The sequence below is a fragment of the Lupinus angustifolius genome, chromosome LG05 (genome assembly GCF_001865875.1).
Source record: "Lupinus angustifolius cultivar Tanjil chromosome LG05, LupAngTanjil_v1.0, whole genome shotgun sequence".
Lineage (NCBI taxonomy): Eukaryota > Viridiplantae > Streptophyta > Magnoliopsida > Fabales > Fabaceae > Lupinus > Lupinus angustifolius.
In genome coordinates, this window is record NC_032013.1 from 5,537,653 (window position 1) to 5,552,964 (window position 15,312).

The 15,312-nt window shown below is 35.7% G+C and overlaps 1 protein-coding gene across 2 annotated transcripts; it reads left to right on the plus strand.

Moving 5' to 3' along the window:
* On the plus strand, positions 2,030-3,817 carry LOC109347568 (E3 ubiquitin-protein ligase SGR9, amyloplastic-like). Of its 2 annotated transcripts, none has more exons than XM_019587486.1 (2): positions 2,030-2,979; positions 3,352-3,817. In XM_019587486.1, exon 1 carries the CDS (start codon positions 2,111-2,113, stop codon positions 2,954-2,956), a length of 846 nt encoding a protein of 281 aa, XP_019443031.1. In that variant the 5' UTR covers positions 2,030-2,110; the 3' UTR covers positions 2,957-2,979; positions 3,352-3,817. The 2 variants fall into 2 exon arrangements, with proteins under 2 accessions (XP_019443031.1, XP_019443032.1); XM_019587487.1 differs by lacking the exon at positions 3,352-3,817 and adding an exon at positions 3,213-3,322 and having other exon boundaries at positions 2,030-2,968.

A 15,312-nucleotide genomic window follows, 5' to 3' on the forward strand; every position in this document is an offset into this window, starting at 1 on the left:
TTTTTACATATAATTGAGATCAAATGTAGTATCATCACTATCATGGTAGATTTTCTATTACTCAAAATGATAAGTAGTTGAAAGTAATATGTAAGCTAATGTATTCATTCTCCATTATAATCTGACAATTTGAGATTGATATTTGTCTTTCTTTTTCAATGTTTTGAGTTTCAATTATAATGTCATTTGCCACTTAAAATATAAAGTTTTGAAATTTTAATCATTTGCATCGTTTGAGAGTGTCAATCTTTAGAGTACTAATTATAAAATACTGATGTTATGATGGAGACTAAAATAGCCAATAAATTCTAAAATTTTCATATTATTTTTTAAGTGAATATCTATTTTTGATTCTTATAAGTTTTTTTCGAGTATACCAATTTGGTCCCTAAAAAACCAAGTTGATATTCAAAAGTAATTAATTTGAGTCAAAACAATCCTATCAAAGATCTTCTAGAATACTACAAAGAATTAAGTTAACTCATATTTAATATTTTTAATACCATTTTGCACATTTCAAATTTTCAGTAAACAAATTAGTACATCAAAGTTTTTTTACCTGCGGTCTTTTTTATATGTAAAGTTGTTCACCCAAAAAGAGAAAAGGGATGATTGATCTCCAGGTGCTCATATTCTATGTCATGTAATTCTACTGGTTGAGCTATCTCTTGGGGACTCATATCTTTATAACTAATTATGATTTATTTTTATTTTGTAAAATTGTGGTTGATTTGTGAGAATTTTATATCCATAACATTAAAAGGCTTGCTTTCCCATAAAACAAAAAATAGTTAAGTTGGTCACCATAAAAAATTAAGAATACTACTACTATTCTTTTCTAACCAAGTAGAGTGGTAAAAACCATTAATAAAGTAAGAAATTAACTTACTCAAATATAATTTTACTTTTAAAAAATTAATAACATTTTTTAATCTGTTTGACAATTTTAAATTAGATGATAGATTTTACTACAAACAAAAAAGACTATGAGTAATTTACCCAAAAGTGATGGTTGGTCAGTATATATGAAAATAGAATGCATGTCAAGTAAATTTTAGTTGAGGATTAGTCTAAACTATTTCGATATTTATTAAAGACATTGACTCACATAAAAAATTGAGAAAATACTGTATACAAGGATATTATAACAGTTTTTATATTAGTACCATATCATTTACAATTTACAAGTACATTATTATTTACTCGTTAATAAAAACAATAGAAATAAATAGTAGATAATATATTGATTAATATATATTATTAATGTAAATTCTAAAAAAACAAGGTGATTTCAACTAGTGCTTTTGGCATACATTACTAGTGCTTTAGGCATATATTAGTGAGAAAATGTTCGGTCATTCTGATATTAGTCAAATCATTGTGAATAAATATATTCTTTTGGTAAAAGTTAACCACCACGAAAGTCTATTAGAAAATATTTTTGGCAAGTTCCAAATATACTATATTCAGTATATTGGTATAAGAGTGTTATATATTGTGATACTATATATAGCATTAAATTAAGTATATTCAATTTTTGGATACAAAATAAATATATTCATTTAAATATACATAATTTATCTAAAATATTAGTAATGGTCATAAAAATAGTAATTATTACTAATTTATTATATATAGAGTGATAAATTACTAATTTAATAATATATCATATAAGATTAGCATATAAATTTTAATAAACACATAATATATATAAATGGTACATTAATCACTAATAAATAAATATACTCTACACAATGATATTGTAGAAAAATATATACTATCCAAAGCTAACCTAAGAGATAGAAGATAAGACTAGAAATATAGAATAGAAAAATAGGGATGAGAGAATGGTCAACCCAAACATTAGCCAATTATGATAGTAAATCACTTAATCCCAAAACTATATGTACATACAAAAATTAATAATGTCTTACTTTAGTATTATAAAATTATACTAAATTTTTAAGATAATTAAAATATTAAAAGTTTATTAAAAGATAGTCTCATCCATAAGAATTATTAAATGTGTACATAAAAAACCATATACCCCAAACTTATTACATAGTTGTCCATCATCTAAAAAGCAAAGTCCGAAGCACATGATCCCACAATGGAAGAAACAACAGCAACAATCATAGCTGCACTCTCCACCCTCACATCTTCCCATATCTCAGATCTCACAAACACCATCCTCTCAGCCACCCACCACCACCACCACCGCCTCTCCTTCCTCCTCTCTTCCCCTACCCTTTTTTCTTTAACCCTTCATCATCTCCACAAACTCTCCCTCCATCAAAAGTCCCTCCTCATTGCCCGCCACCTCCTCTCATCCCTCCACCACCTCACCCGCCACCTCATATCATCATCGCCGCCTCCTTTGTCCACTGCCATGAGACAACGTGAGACTGATGCTGTGTTACTACTACTCATGTTCTGTGACACACACAAACACAACCCTGAAGCCTTGGATGCACCCTATTCAGAATGGAGGGTGAACATGTGCAATCTCTACTCTCACACTCTCTTGAACCTTTCTTGTTCTTCATTCATACCCTTTGGGACATGTTTAAGGACAATCTTGATCCCTTATATTGAGATGGTGGCACGGTGCTGGAGGATGGTGGAAGCACTAGGTTGTGGTGGTGGTGGTGGAGGGAAGGAAGTGGGGGAGGTGGCGGCATCTGTGGCGGCAGTGGTTGCTCTTCCGGCGGTGGAGGTGGTTGTTGGTGGTAAAGAATGCGTGATATGCAAAGAGGAGATGAGAATAGGGAGGGATGTGTGTGAATTGCCATGTCAACATTTGTTTCATTGGAGTTGCATATTGCCTTGGTTTGGGAAGAAGAACACGTGTCCTTGCTGCAGGTTCAGGCTACCGTCCGATGATGTCTTTAGAGAGATCCAACGGCTGTGGGAAGTCTTGGTTAAAATGGGTGGGAAAGAATACTTACGACGATGATTCTTAACCTTAGTTAATATTGTATGGTTACTACTATCATTTTACTTTTTCCTTCTAGTAAAGATATTTAATCATTTTTAGACAAAGAACTAATATCGTTTTGATTATGTGGTTGCACATTTCAAGAATCAAATACTTATCTTTCAGTCATTCTGAAATCTAACAAGATTTTATACCACTAGACTAACTTCTTGTTGGTTACTATCATTTTATCTCTTACTTAATAATAAGGATGAGATCCTCTAGTACCGCAGTGCGAGTTCATGAAGTGTATAAAGGGAGAGGTCAAGCCCACACTTGGACAGATGGAAGTTTTAAGTTTGGGTCATAATCGTCTTAATCACTTAGATGTTACCCAAAACTTAAATTTTGAAATTCTCCAAAACCATGTTACAATTGAATTAAGTGCATTTAATCATAATAGTTCATAATGTAACCAGAATCCCTATTTAGAACAGCCTTGCTCAACGCTTGTGATTTTTGTGATGAGGAGATGATGGTGTAGTTTCTTTGATGGTTGACTTGGATGGCTTGCATGTGTTTGTCTGATTTTGGACCTAAGAGAGGGACTCGTGTGGTTGAGGTTAGGATTTCTGTGGCCAAATGAATGGACGGGTAACTGTGGGGTTCCAAATCTTGTAGGTAGTGTATAAGAGTCGTATATATATGAATCATATGATAGATAGAATCAATAAATTCCAAGGGAAATTAATTACAATAGCTTTCACAATGTATTGCTCAAAGTTGGCGGTTAATTAGAATTAATTGTTAAGTTTCTATTAGCCTTATGATTCTTGTCAATGATATTGTATTCCTTGTAACTCAACAAATCATGATTAAAATTCCATTTACATTTTCTTTTATGCAGTAAACATTCTATCTTCAATCATTATTTAGCAAGGCACTGACAGCTAGGGAGAACCATTCAATTTTTAGATTTGTTAGATATATTTAAGTTTGAAATCATATGCTATATATGAGAGGATTAGTGTAAGATTTTGGTTGACTCGTGTTTGACACTATGGGTTGACACTTTTAGTTTTGGTTTGATACTTTTGTGACTAACAATGAGAAGAAAAATAAAGATATTACTCAAGAAGGACTTGATATTACTAAACACAAAGTGGTCTAGACAACAAACAAGAAGTGGCTCTGATACCACCTGACGCGAACCTCCTTTTGGGTGGTTCTCATTTCACGATCGTTCTTAGATGGTGTATCACCTTTGGCCAAGATTGCTTGAAACATGGCCTAGGCTAGCTTTATTTTTGGCCGAGACAAATAGAGCAAATTTAGGCAGCGGAAATAAACTTGCTTGAATAAAAGAAATGGAGAATATATGAAGATGATGGCGCCACAAACACGTGACTTGTTTGATAAGCCAAGTGATAATTGCCACAAGGAAGGATCGTTGATAAGATTGATAATTCTTGGTTCAGCCAAGAATGGTTTTAGGAGCTCTTGCTTAACTAAAGGAAATCAATTCCTTAACTTTTAACTCAAACAAACTTAATTTCATTTAGCAAATTAGAAGTACACTTATAGACAAACCATGATGGTTCCCACGTGACTCTACCATGAATCAAGCCTTATTTTTGGACTAGATTAATCCTAATACATGGTTGGTTACATTGGATCCCTTCCAACCATGTTCAACACGAAATAATGCTAGTAAATATCCCACATGAGAATTCCTAAGTAATTAAATTACAAAATGCAAAATACTTTAAATTTCCATGAAGAAGTGATGCACTTTAGTCTAGGACTCCTTGAGAATTTGGCCATCATTGAATGCATATGGTCTCCACGAGTTAATGAGGCAATTTGGACTTTGAATTGTGCATGTAACTTGGTTGGATGCTTTGCACAAAACTTACACCCATATTTATCAAGCTTGAGTTCCCCATTCATATGAATTAATTGAGAGGAGACTTGCACGAAAATCACATCCCTAATTAATCATTCTTGAGTTCCCCATTCGGATGTATTAATTGAGTGGAGGCTTTGCACGAAAATCACACTTCCATTTATCAAGCTTGAGTTCCCCATTCATATGAGTTAAGTGAGTGGAGACTTTGCACGAAAATCACACCCATAATAAATCATTCTTGAGTTCCCAATCTGATGCATTAAGTACCACCTCTCTCCAGCTTTTAATGATGTTGAATGAAGTTAATGCTATGGTCCCCACGAGTTTAAGGGCAGCCTTTATTTTGAATTCAAATAAAAAAAAGTAAGTTAGAACTAGTAAAAACAATTAGGACACATTAAAGATGTCCTAACCATGCCTTGGACACGACCTTGGCCCAATTAAGTTGTTTGGGAATTATTTTCCCCATTTCAGCCAATATGCAAAGTCACATAATGAATGTAGTGAGGACTCCCTTGAATCGAACGTGGAGCATTCTCCTTGATGCCTTTCATGAGTAGTCCTAGTGCATTTTATGCTCTTTTGGTCCTTGACCTTGTAATGTGACCACCAATGCCTCTTAGTTCATCATGATCCAATTTTGGCTCATTTGGGTTCACATCATACCCTCCTTCTTGAAGGGAATTTGACCTCAAATTCAAGTGCTCATATCCTCTCGGATCAAAAGCAATATTCTTTATTCTTTCACTCCAACTCTCAACATATTCATCTTGGATCATCCCTTTGACAAATATATTGGTTAATGATAAAGAATGTATAATTTGAGAGTACCCATTTTTCACCATCAAAGTTGAATCTTCAATGTTGCTTGTCTCCAACATGTGTACATTATCCACATCTTCACTAAGTTCCACACGTGAGTTGATAGGTGGAAGAACACAAATTGTTTCTTTGGGAAATAATTCACCAATACCTCGCAAAAATATATGAACAATAGTTGACAAACAATTTTTATTAGAATGGATAGTAGTAAAAAGAAATTTACCGCAAGAGGGTATGTACAAGGGTTGTTCTGTAACCAAGGCACTCTTAACCTCACTTTGAATTTCACTCATAGTGTTTGGACTCTTGGTGTTTTCACTCGAACTGTTCTCCTCCCTCAAGGTGTTATCGTCTCTCACAAGTGTTTCATTCAAATCTCCCTTGCTCACAAGTGTTTCATTGAAATCTCCCTTACTCACAAGTGTTTCACTCAAATCTCCCTTACTCATAAGTGATTCACTCAAATCTCCCTTACTCACAAGTGGTTCACTCAAATCTCCCTTATTCACAAGTGGTTCACTCAAATATCCCTTACTCTCAAGTATTTCACTCATGATCGATCTCGGGTTCTCCATTTCTTTTTGTGGATGCATATTGTAATGCTCTTTTGAACTCCCTTGAGAAATCTATTGGCTCAAACTTTGTTTGGATTGCTTTGGGTTGGCTTGCAAATTTGTGACTGGTTGGTTGATAGGCTTTTAGAGCATATCTACACATCTCATCACCATCTTCAATTTCTCCCAAGTACCAATTGGTTTGGCACCACATCTACTCTTCTCCTTTTGTACTTGATCCCACCAACTTAAGGCATATTCCTTAAATTCTGAAGTAGCCATCATAATTTTCTTCTCTTCATTGCAAAATTACAATTGAAGACATTTTCCATTTTCATTTCCCACTTCAAATAGGCTTCGGGATCATTTTTGCCAATAAAGGTTGGAGGGAACCTTTATTTTGGCTTCTTTTATAGGAAGTTTCCTACCCAACTCTAGCCTCATTTGTTCCATTTGGTTTTGAAAGGCTTGGACTTGGTTTGTAAACATGGCATACAACATGGATGTGCTTGACAAATTTGCACTTAACACTTTTGACTCAAATTTTTTGAAACTTTTTTATTTTTGACTCATTTTTGACACTTTGTTTGGACAATTTTCGGATAGACACTTTTTAGACACTTTTTTTAGACAATTTTGGGTTGAAATGGGTTGGACACTTTGATTTGACACTATTTGGTTTTGGACAATTTTTTTTTTGGTTGACTCGTGTTTGACACTATGGCTTGACACTTTTAGTTTTGGTTTGACACTTTTGTATTTGACTAACAATGAGAAGAAAAATAAAGATATGACTCAAGAAGGACTTGATACTACTAAACACAAAGTGGTCTAGACAACAAACAAGAAGTGGCTCTGGTACCACCTGACGCGAACCTCCTTTGGGGTGGTTCTCATTTCACGGTCGTTCTTGGATGGTGTATCACCTTTGGTCAAGATTGCTTGAAACATGGCCTAGGCTAGCTTTATTTTTGGCCGAGACAAATAGAGTAAATTTAGGCAGCGGAAATAAACTTGCTTGGATAAAAGAAATGGAGAAGATATGAAGATGATGGCGCCACAAACAAGTGGGTTGTTTGATAAGCCAAGTGATAATCGCCACAAGGAAGGATCCTTGATAAGATTGATAATTCTTGGTTCAACCAAGAATGGTTTTAGGAGCTCTTGCTCAACTAAAGGAAATCAATTCCGTAACTTTTAACTCAAACAAAATTAATTTCATTCAAAAATTAGAAGTACACTTATAGGCAAACCATGATGGTTTCCACGTGACTCTACCATGAATCAATGCTTATTTTTGGACTAGATTAATCCTAATACATGGCTGATTACATTGGATCCCTTCCAACCATGTTCAACACGAAATAATGCTAGTAAATATCCCACATGGGAATTCCTAAGTAATTAAATTACAAAATGCAAAATACTTTGAATTTCCATGAAGAAGTTATGCACTTTAGTCTATGACTCCTTGAGAATTCGGCCATCATTGAATACATATGGTCCCCACGAGTTAAGGAGACAATTTGGACTTTGAATTGTGCATGTAACTTGGTTGGATGCTTTGCATGAAACTTACACCCATATTTATCAAGCTTGAGTTCCCCATTCATATGAATTAATTGAGAGGAGACTTGCACGGAAATCACATCCATAATTAATCATTCTTGAGTTTCTCATTCGGATGTATTAATTGAGTGGAGGCTTTGCACGGAAATCACACTCCCACTTATCAAGCTTGAGTTCCTCATTCAGATGAGTTAAGTGACTGGAGACTTTGCACGAAAATCACACCCATAATTAATCATTCTTGAGTTCCCAATTTGATGCATTAAGTATCACCTCTCTCCAGCTTTTAATGATGTTGAATGAAGTTAATGCTATGGTCCCCACGAGTTTAAGGCAACATTTATTTTGAATTCAAATAAACAAAAGTAAGTTAGAACTAGTAAAAACAATTAGGACACATTAAAGATGTCCTAGCCATGCCTTGGACACGACCTTGGCCCAATTAAGTTGTTTGGGAATTATTTTCCCCATTTCAGCCAATATGCAAATTCACCTAATGAATGAAGTGAGGACTCCCTTGAACTAAGTTGTTTGATGCCTTTCATGAGTAGTCGTAGTGCATTTTGTCCTCTTTTGGTCATTGACCTTGTCATGGGACCACCAATGCCTCGTAGTTCATCATGATCCAATTTTAGCTCATTTGGGTTCACATGATAAAACTTTTCAGTAAACCAATATTAAAAAGAGCTTATAGTTTTTGAAAGAGGAAATTATAGTTTCCAGAAGCTACTTCATACTAAACTATTTGAAATAACTTTTCAAAAAAAAATTAAGAATTTTCAATAACTGGTTGCTCAAATTTTCCCTTTAATTGTTGTTAATAAATTACGTTAATTGTCTATTTCAGAGGGTATGCAAATAGTCAGTATAATTCTGCTAGTTATATTTTTCCTTAATTTTTTCTCAATACCAACACATAGTTATTCCTTTATAAATGATTAATAAATAAATAGAATGAGTATGTGATATCTAATTCTAATATTTCACTAATATAATACTTTGTCTCCATTTTAATCAGGTAACAAATTTTAACTAGTTTCATACTTTATTTTCTTAAAGGGTTTTATTTTAATCTGCTACAAACTCATAAGTACAACATATTTTTGCCAAACACTCTAAAATACTCATGTTATCTTCATTCCTAGTTTTCATTTATTACTTAGCCAAACTGGAAGGAAAATGACCTTATATTAGTGGGTATGAAAGGGTATTCCAAGAAAGTCTCTTATTCATAGTGTATGAGTTCTATATATTATTATTGTATCATCCACTGTTTATATTTAATGATTATTGATTTTTTTAAAACGTAATCCAAATAAATGATAGATAATATGTAATTGCATATAAATTTTTATATTGACAATATATAGATATGATAGTCATAGTTTAAATGTTTTGAGCAAGAACCCCTTGGCAAATGCATCCAACCAGTAAGGAAACCATACTTATGTTGGGCATTAAACTTTCGTCATTTTTTGTTAAACATGACGTGTTCTGCTTGTTATGAAAAAAGTAGGATAGGAGATAAATTGATCTAAAAAATGTGATGAAAACATAATAAAGAGAGCTTTTGATTGAACTATTAGTCACTGAAAAGCCCAATAAAATGTGGTTTGATAAATTACAAAGCCCCACGAGTTAAATAGGGCCATTTAACTAAGCTTTCACATAGGTGGATCATACACAATGTTTTTAAGTGTTTTCTTTTGAATAAGTGTGATTTCTCCCGGAAAAAAGATTATTTTATTTTAAGGAAACATTCTAGCTAGAGTATTTTGAAAATAAAATAAGATTAAAGATAATTTTAGTCTTTCAATTTTTTTTGCTTATAGGTTATTGAAATTTGAAAAATCGTAGTGGACTCTAAAAATATCATAAGTTGATCTAAGTAGTCTTCTTTATTATATTGTTGACTATTTTGGGACATTTTAATCTACACCAACAATTATTTTGAGTTATATTTGTGATAATTGAGTATAGTTTCAATTTTTAATTTTAAATGTCAAACTAATACACACAAAAATTAATAAGGACCCAAGTAAATATTTACTCATAAATTAATTTGTGATGGTATTGCAAAATGGTGAAATTGTGGAAGAAACAACAGCCGTTGGGGAGGCTTAACTGTGTGGTGACGATGGTGGTGTCATGGACCGGACCCCAAAAAATGTGCGTGATGACTAAAAATGTTCAAAGTTTAGTTTAATTGAATACTAAGTAGATGGTATATCCTACAAAGAAAAGCATGATTATTCTTAAAATGCAAAGATAATCAATCATATACATAGTATATGATACGAGACTTATTCTTCTTCTTTGGGCCAGCTACCTAAAATCTCCAACCCTAGGTCCATCCTTGGTGGCTGTGTTCAAAATTGAGGTCCAACTTAAGTTTTTACTCATCTCCTATATGATAAAAATATATTAGGCAAGTATTCATTTGATCATTTGACTTGGTGGAAGTAGTTTAGAGGTAAGAATAGACTTATATGATTTAACTATACTTCTTGACCAGCCAGGTTTTAGACTATGGTTCTATCAAACGGCATCATCACTATTTTGTTGCTGAAGTTTGAAGATTTTAGTAAAAAAACTTATTTCATGAAATACGTTATTATATGAAGTCTAATATTAACTAGTATTGAAATGAATATTGGACTCTGTGGTTGGACTGGGGGTTCGAGTAAGAGGTCTTCCGATTCTGGGTGAAAGTAGACTTGGACCCGCCGGTGGATGTACCTGAAGAGGTTCTCTGATGATCAAGTCAATAAGACAAGAGAGTTAATGCTCAAGAGCAATAAATGAGATATGAGAAGTAAGTAGAGAATAACAATGACAAATGATAAAAGAATTCAATGATAATGAGTAGATTGATCCTTCATGTTGGGAGAAAACCTATTTATAGTGGTTGAGATGGATGGTGTGGCTCTGGAGGGTACTGTTGGCATGGTCAGGCGGCCTTGACAGGACTGTACTTTGTGCATAGTTGACTTATAGCTTGTGGCAAGTTTGACAGCGATATTGCAGTCTGTCCTTGTCGTGTTGGAATGAGGTATGTGGGATTGCAGGTGGCATGGCAAATAGGGGAGGGGTGGTTCCAACCCCGACCTAACATGTCTAATGTAAGGGGAATGACTCCGTCCAAGTCTTCTGATCGATTATGCCCGATCTTTGCTCGGCTAAATGGGAGGCCATCCCAGGCAGTTAGGTCGACTGTATATCCGAGATGGAATAGTTGCCCATAGTCTTGTTGAAGTTCGGCAAACAAGCATGCTAGTAGACTCTAAATGCATCACTAGAGTGTCGTTAGCCCTCTAAGTCACGTAAGACGTGGTTATCATCATAACGTTCTTTGGTTATCGAACCGTTTTATGGCACCGAGTACTTGAGTGTGGCTCATAGGTTCATTTCTTGCCACTTTTTTGTCTTGGTTCATGGGTCGTGTTGGATCATACTTGAGTACCATCTGAATGGATATGATGTATTTTGAACTGGGCCATGAGGGGTGGCCTTGGCCCTATTCAGTCTATAAATAAGGAAGGTTTTTTCTTCATTTTCATCACTTTGATTTTTGAATTCTTTGCTGTCGAACTTACTCTGCTGCCGGTCAACTTCGTCTTCTTCCTTCAGTCCTTTTCCAATCTTATTCATAGGTAACTTTTCTCTCTCCTATCCATACTTCTGATAATGTCCTCTTCTGCCGAGCATGAGCTTAGCTCGGATAGCATGTAGGGTTTGTCTAAACCTCGCCTGTCTTCACTATACCTCCCCGACGATGTTGGTGTATGAGGTCAGCCTTTGAGAGGAGGTCGGGTGATCTCCCGCTATGAACCTCGATGGTCGGTCAGAGAGAAAGAATGGCAGTGTGGGGGAAAGGGTTGATTAACTGAGAAACTATGCTCAAGAAGTGATTTTCGGTCGTGAGTAGTGATTCTAGTTCGTGGTCTGATTTTTCGTCTGGTCGTCGGTTCTTACGAGAACATACGCGACAAAAGCTAACCAACTAGTCATTCCCTCTGGCTTGGATAGGCCTGGTGGCCAGTATTGGTGGTTGGACCGGGAAATCTTAGGGTTTAGTAGTTACTTCCCGACCGAGGATCAATCTCAAGTGAATATCCCGGACGGTCAGGTCAATGACGTTGTACTAAAGTCTCCTCAGGCTGATGAGTGGGTATGCTAGGACCTCCAAGCTGAGGCAGGTATCGACAATGGCTTTTATTTATACAACATCTATTCATGCAAACTCAGATTACGTCTTCCTTTCGACGAGTAGATCATGGCTCTTCTGAGCCATCTTCAAATTGCTTATTCCAAACTTTAGCTGAATACGTGGGGCTTCATCCGGACATTCGCCATTTAGTGCAGAGTTAACGAGCATCCCTGCTCAGTTAATCTTGACTTCTGGATGTTCGAAGTCACCCACAGTACGAGCTCGGATGAGGAGAAATAAGGTCACCATGGGTGGGTGTGCTTTCAGTCAAGGAACAAACGAACCTTGTTCACCCCCTTTGACTAGTTAGTGACGAACTGGAAGATGGGGTTTTACAGGGTAGAGATCGATGGGGTGGCTAACCACCCATGGGCATACAGATCGGATGGGAGAAGGAGATTCCCCTTTGTATGGAATGGGGAGTTCCACCAAAAACCTATGAAGAGGTTTCTGACCGACGATGGGAATTTGACTAGCAGGGAAAGGGAGGCAATGGAGGATGTATTACACTAGTAGGCAGAGGGTGTGACTATTCCTTGCTCCTCCCAACAAAAAGGTGATGAAGCCTTAGAGCAGCGTATAGTTAGGTTAGTCGGGTGATTTGTGCATGCTTTTGCAATTATCTATTGTTTACTAATCTTTGTTTTGTTTTTTAGCTGAGATGAGGAGTAATCTTGACAAGACCCATCTACTGGCCAAGACCCTTGGGAGGGGACGAGATAGGGTATCAGCGAGCAAACATCCCCTACCACCCAACAAACAAGTGAGGGTACTCGGCGCATCCCTGTATCTCCACCAGTACAATTGGTGGTTGATATGACTCGGAGGTCTAAGCTTGATCCTCCTTTTGGAGCAGGGGGCTCTGCTGGTGCTGAGGTACAGCTTGTTCGGCCTGCTGGGCAGAAGTTTACTACCAAGAGGAAGGAATCGGCTACCCAACCTTAATGGGTACTCTCAACATTTAGATGTTCTCTGGAGTTAGAGCATATACTCTTAAACCCTGGTGTGCAAGAGATTTTGGAGGCGATCTCTATGTGTGATATGTTAAAACAACTGCGACTATCATCTCTTTTATTGGCTTCATTGGCCAAATTTTTTGAAAAGGAGGGGTCCTCTCAAGCTGAGTGGAGAGTGACGTTCTAACCATGCTCCAAGAGCAGCATTCTGCCGATTTGCACAATTTGCAAGAGGCTCATGCTGTAGAGCTGAAGGACTTAGAAACCTAGACCTTGGCGGTCAGCGAGCAATTGTCGGTTATGTCTTATCGGCAAGAATGTACTCATCGGACGACCATGGAGAACCATGAGAAGCTCAATGAGATAACTACTCGGTTTGAGGAGACTGAGCAAGAGGTCCAACGTTTGAGGGCGAAGTTGGAGGAGTTAGAGGCATGGGAGCAAGTATAAAAACAGTTGATGTAGTGAAGAAATTGTAATTACTACTCTTAATATCTAGTGAAGAAATCTCCTGTGTTGCAAGAGTATTGGATGTAGCCTATGGTGGACATGAAGGTGAACTAGTATAAAAACATTTGTGTACTCTCTTATCCTTTATTTCCTTACATTTACTTGATTATTTATGCATATCATTTTTCGCTGCTATTAACTCTTGAATTGTGCAGAAAAACCAGTCACAGTTTTAAACAACTAATTCACCTCCCCTCTGAGTTGTCATGTCAGTCTTACAATTGGCACTAGAGCTTTTTTTGAGTAATTTATTCTCAAAACTGATATTGCTTTGAAGATGGCCGCAAGATCATTTCTAGGAGAAGGTTCCAACATCAATCGCCCTTCAAGCTTTGTTGGAGAATGCAACGACTTTTGGCGATCAGAATGAGAATCTTCATAGAATCTCAAGATCTAGACATTTGGAATGCAATTGAGGAAGGACCCTATGAACCCTTCACAGTTATCGACAGTGTGAGGGAAGTGATGCCGAAATCCTCATGGAATGACGAAGACAAGAAGAAAGTGCATTATGATCTAAAAGCAAAAAATATCCTTACTTCTGCAGTTGGTATTGATGAATTTTTTAGAGTATCAAACTACAAATCTGCTAAAGAAATTTTTTAGAGACTACACACGAAGGAACCAAGGAGGTAAAAAGGTCGAGACTAAATACTATTTCCTAGGAATACGAAAGGTTTCATATGAAGCCCGAAGAGAAAATACTTGATTTACAAAAGAGATTTACCCACCTTACAAATTATCTCATTGCACTTGGAAAATTTTTATCAAATAGTGACTTGAACTTAAAAGTTCTAAGATCACTTACCAGAACATGGCAACCAAAAGTTACAACCATTCCTGAAAAGAAAAGTTTATCAAAAATGTCTCTGGCTGCTTTGTTTGGAAAATTGCAGGAAGATGAATTGGAACTCAGTCAACTTGAACAACATGAAGAGCAAGAAAAGAAGAAGAAAAATATCTATCTCAAGGCAAAAGTAGATAGATAAAATTCATCAGGATATGAATCTAAAAAGGAAGATATGAGTTTGTTCGTAAAGAAGTTCAGCAAGTTCCTTAAAAGGAACAAAAACACTAAAACTGGACAAATGAAGAAATTTACTAAGAATAATGACGCTTCCACTTCAAACAAAAACTTCACATGCTTTGAATGTTGCAAGCCTAATCATATGAAAATTGATTGTCCAAATCTGAAGAGGAATGCCTTCAAGGGTAAGAATGAAATCAAGACTGGATGAAGATCTTACATAGCTTGGGAAGAAAATGATACCAGTTTTGCCTCTGAACCAGAAAATGAAGAACAAGCACATCTCTCTCTAATAGCATCTCATCACTCTGATGATGAAGAAGTAAATGAATCTAACCTATTTTCTTCTTCTGAAATGCAACATGCATTTAATGATTTGCATGATGAATACTTCAAACTTACCAAACTATTTTCAAAACAAAAAACTGAGTTAGAAGCATTCAAAAATAAACCATCATCGTCTTTATGTTAAAATTGCATTACTCTTGAAAATAAAATATCAACGTTAAGTCATGAACTAAATAAGGTAAACAAGAGTAGCAAAGATCTTTACAAGATTATCAAAGTTCACAGACATTCTACAGACTGAAGATGTCTTGACTATTTTAAGAACCAAAGTTCTGAGAATCAGAATATCTCAACAAAGATAAACTTTTAAAATCAAAGTATCCTTGATTTTAAGAATAATAAATCTAGGATACATAAGCATCATCTCATATGCACTTATTGTAAAAACCATGGATATACATCAAACACTTGCATGATTAGAAAACATGGTGTGCCCTTAGGTTATTATAGATGGGTTGAGAAAAATGCTAACCATGTAGGACCCAAAGAA

Coding starts and splice junctions, on each gene's coding strand:
- LOC109347568 (XM_019587486.1), top strand. CDS start 2,111: ATGGAAGAAACAACAGCAACAATCATAGCTGCACTCTCCACCCTCACA.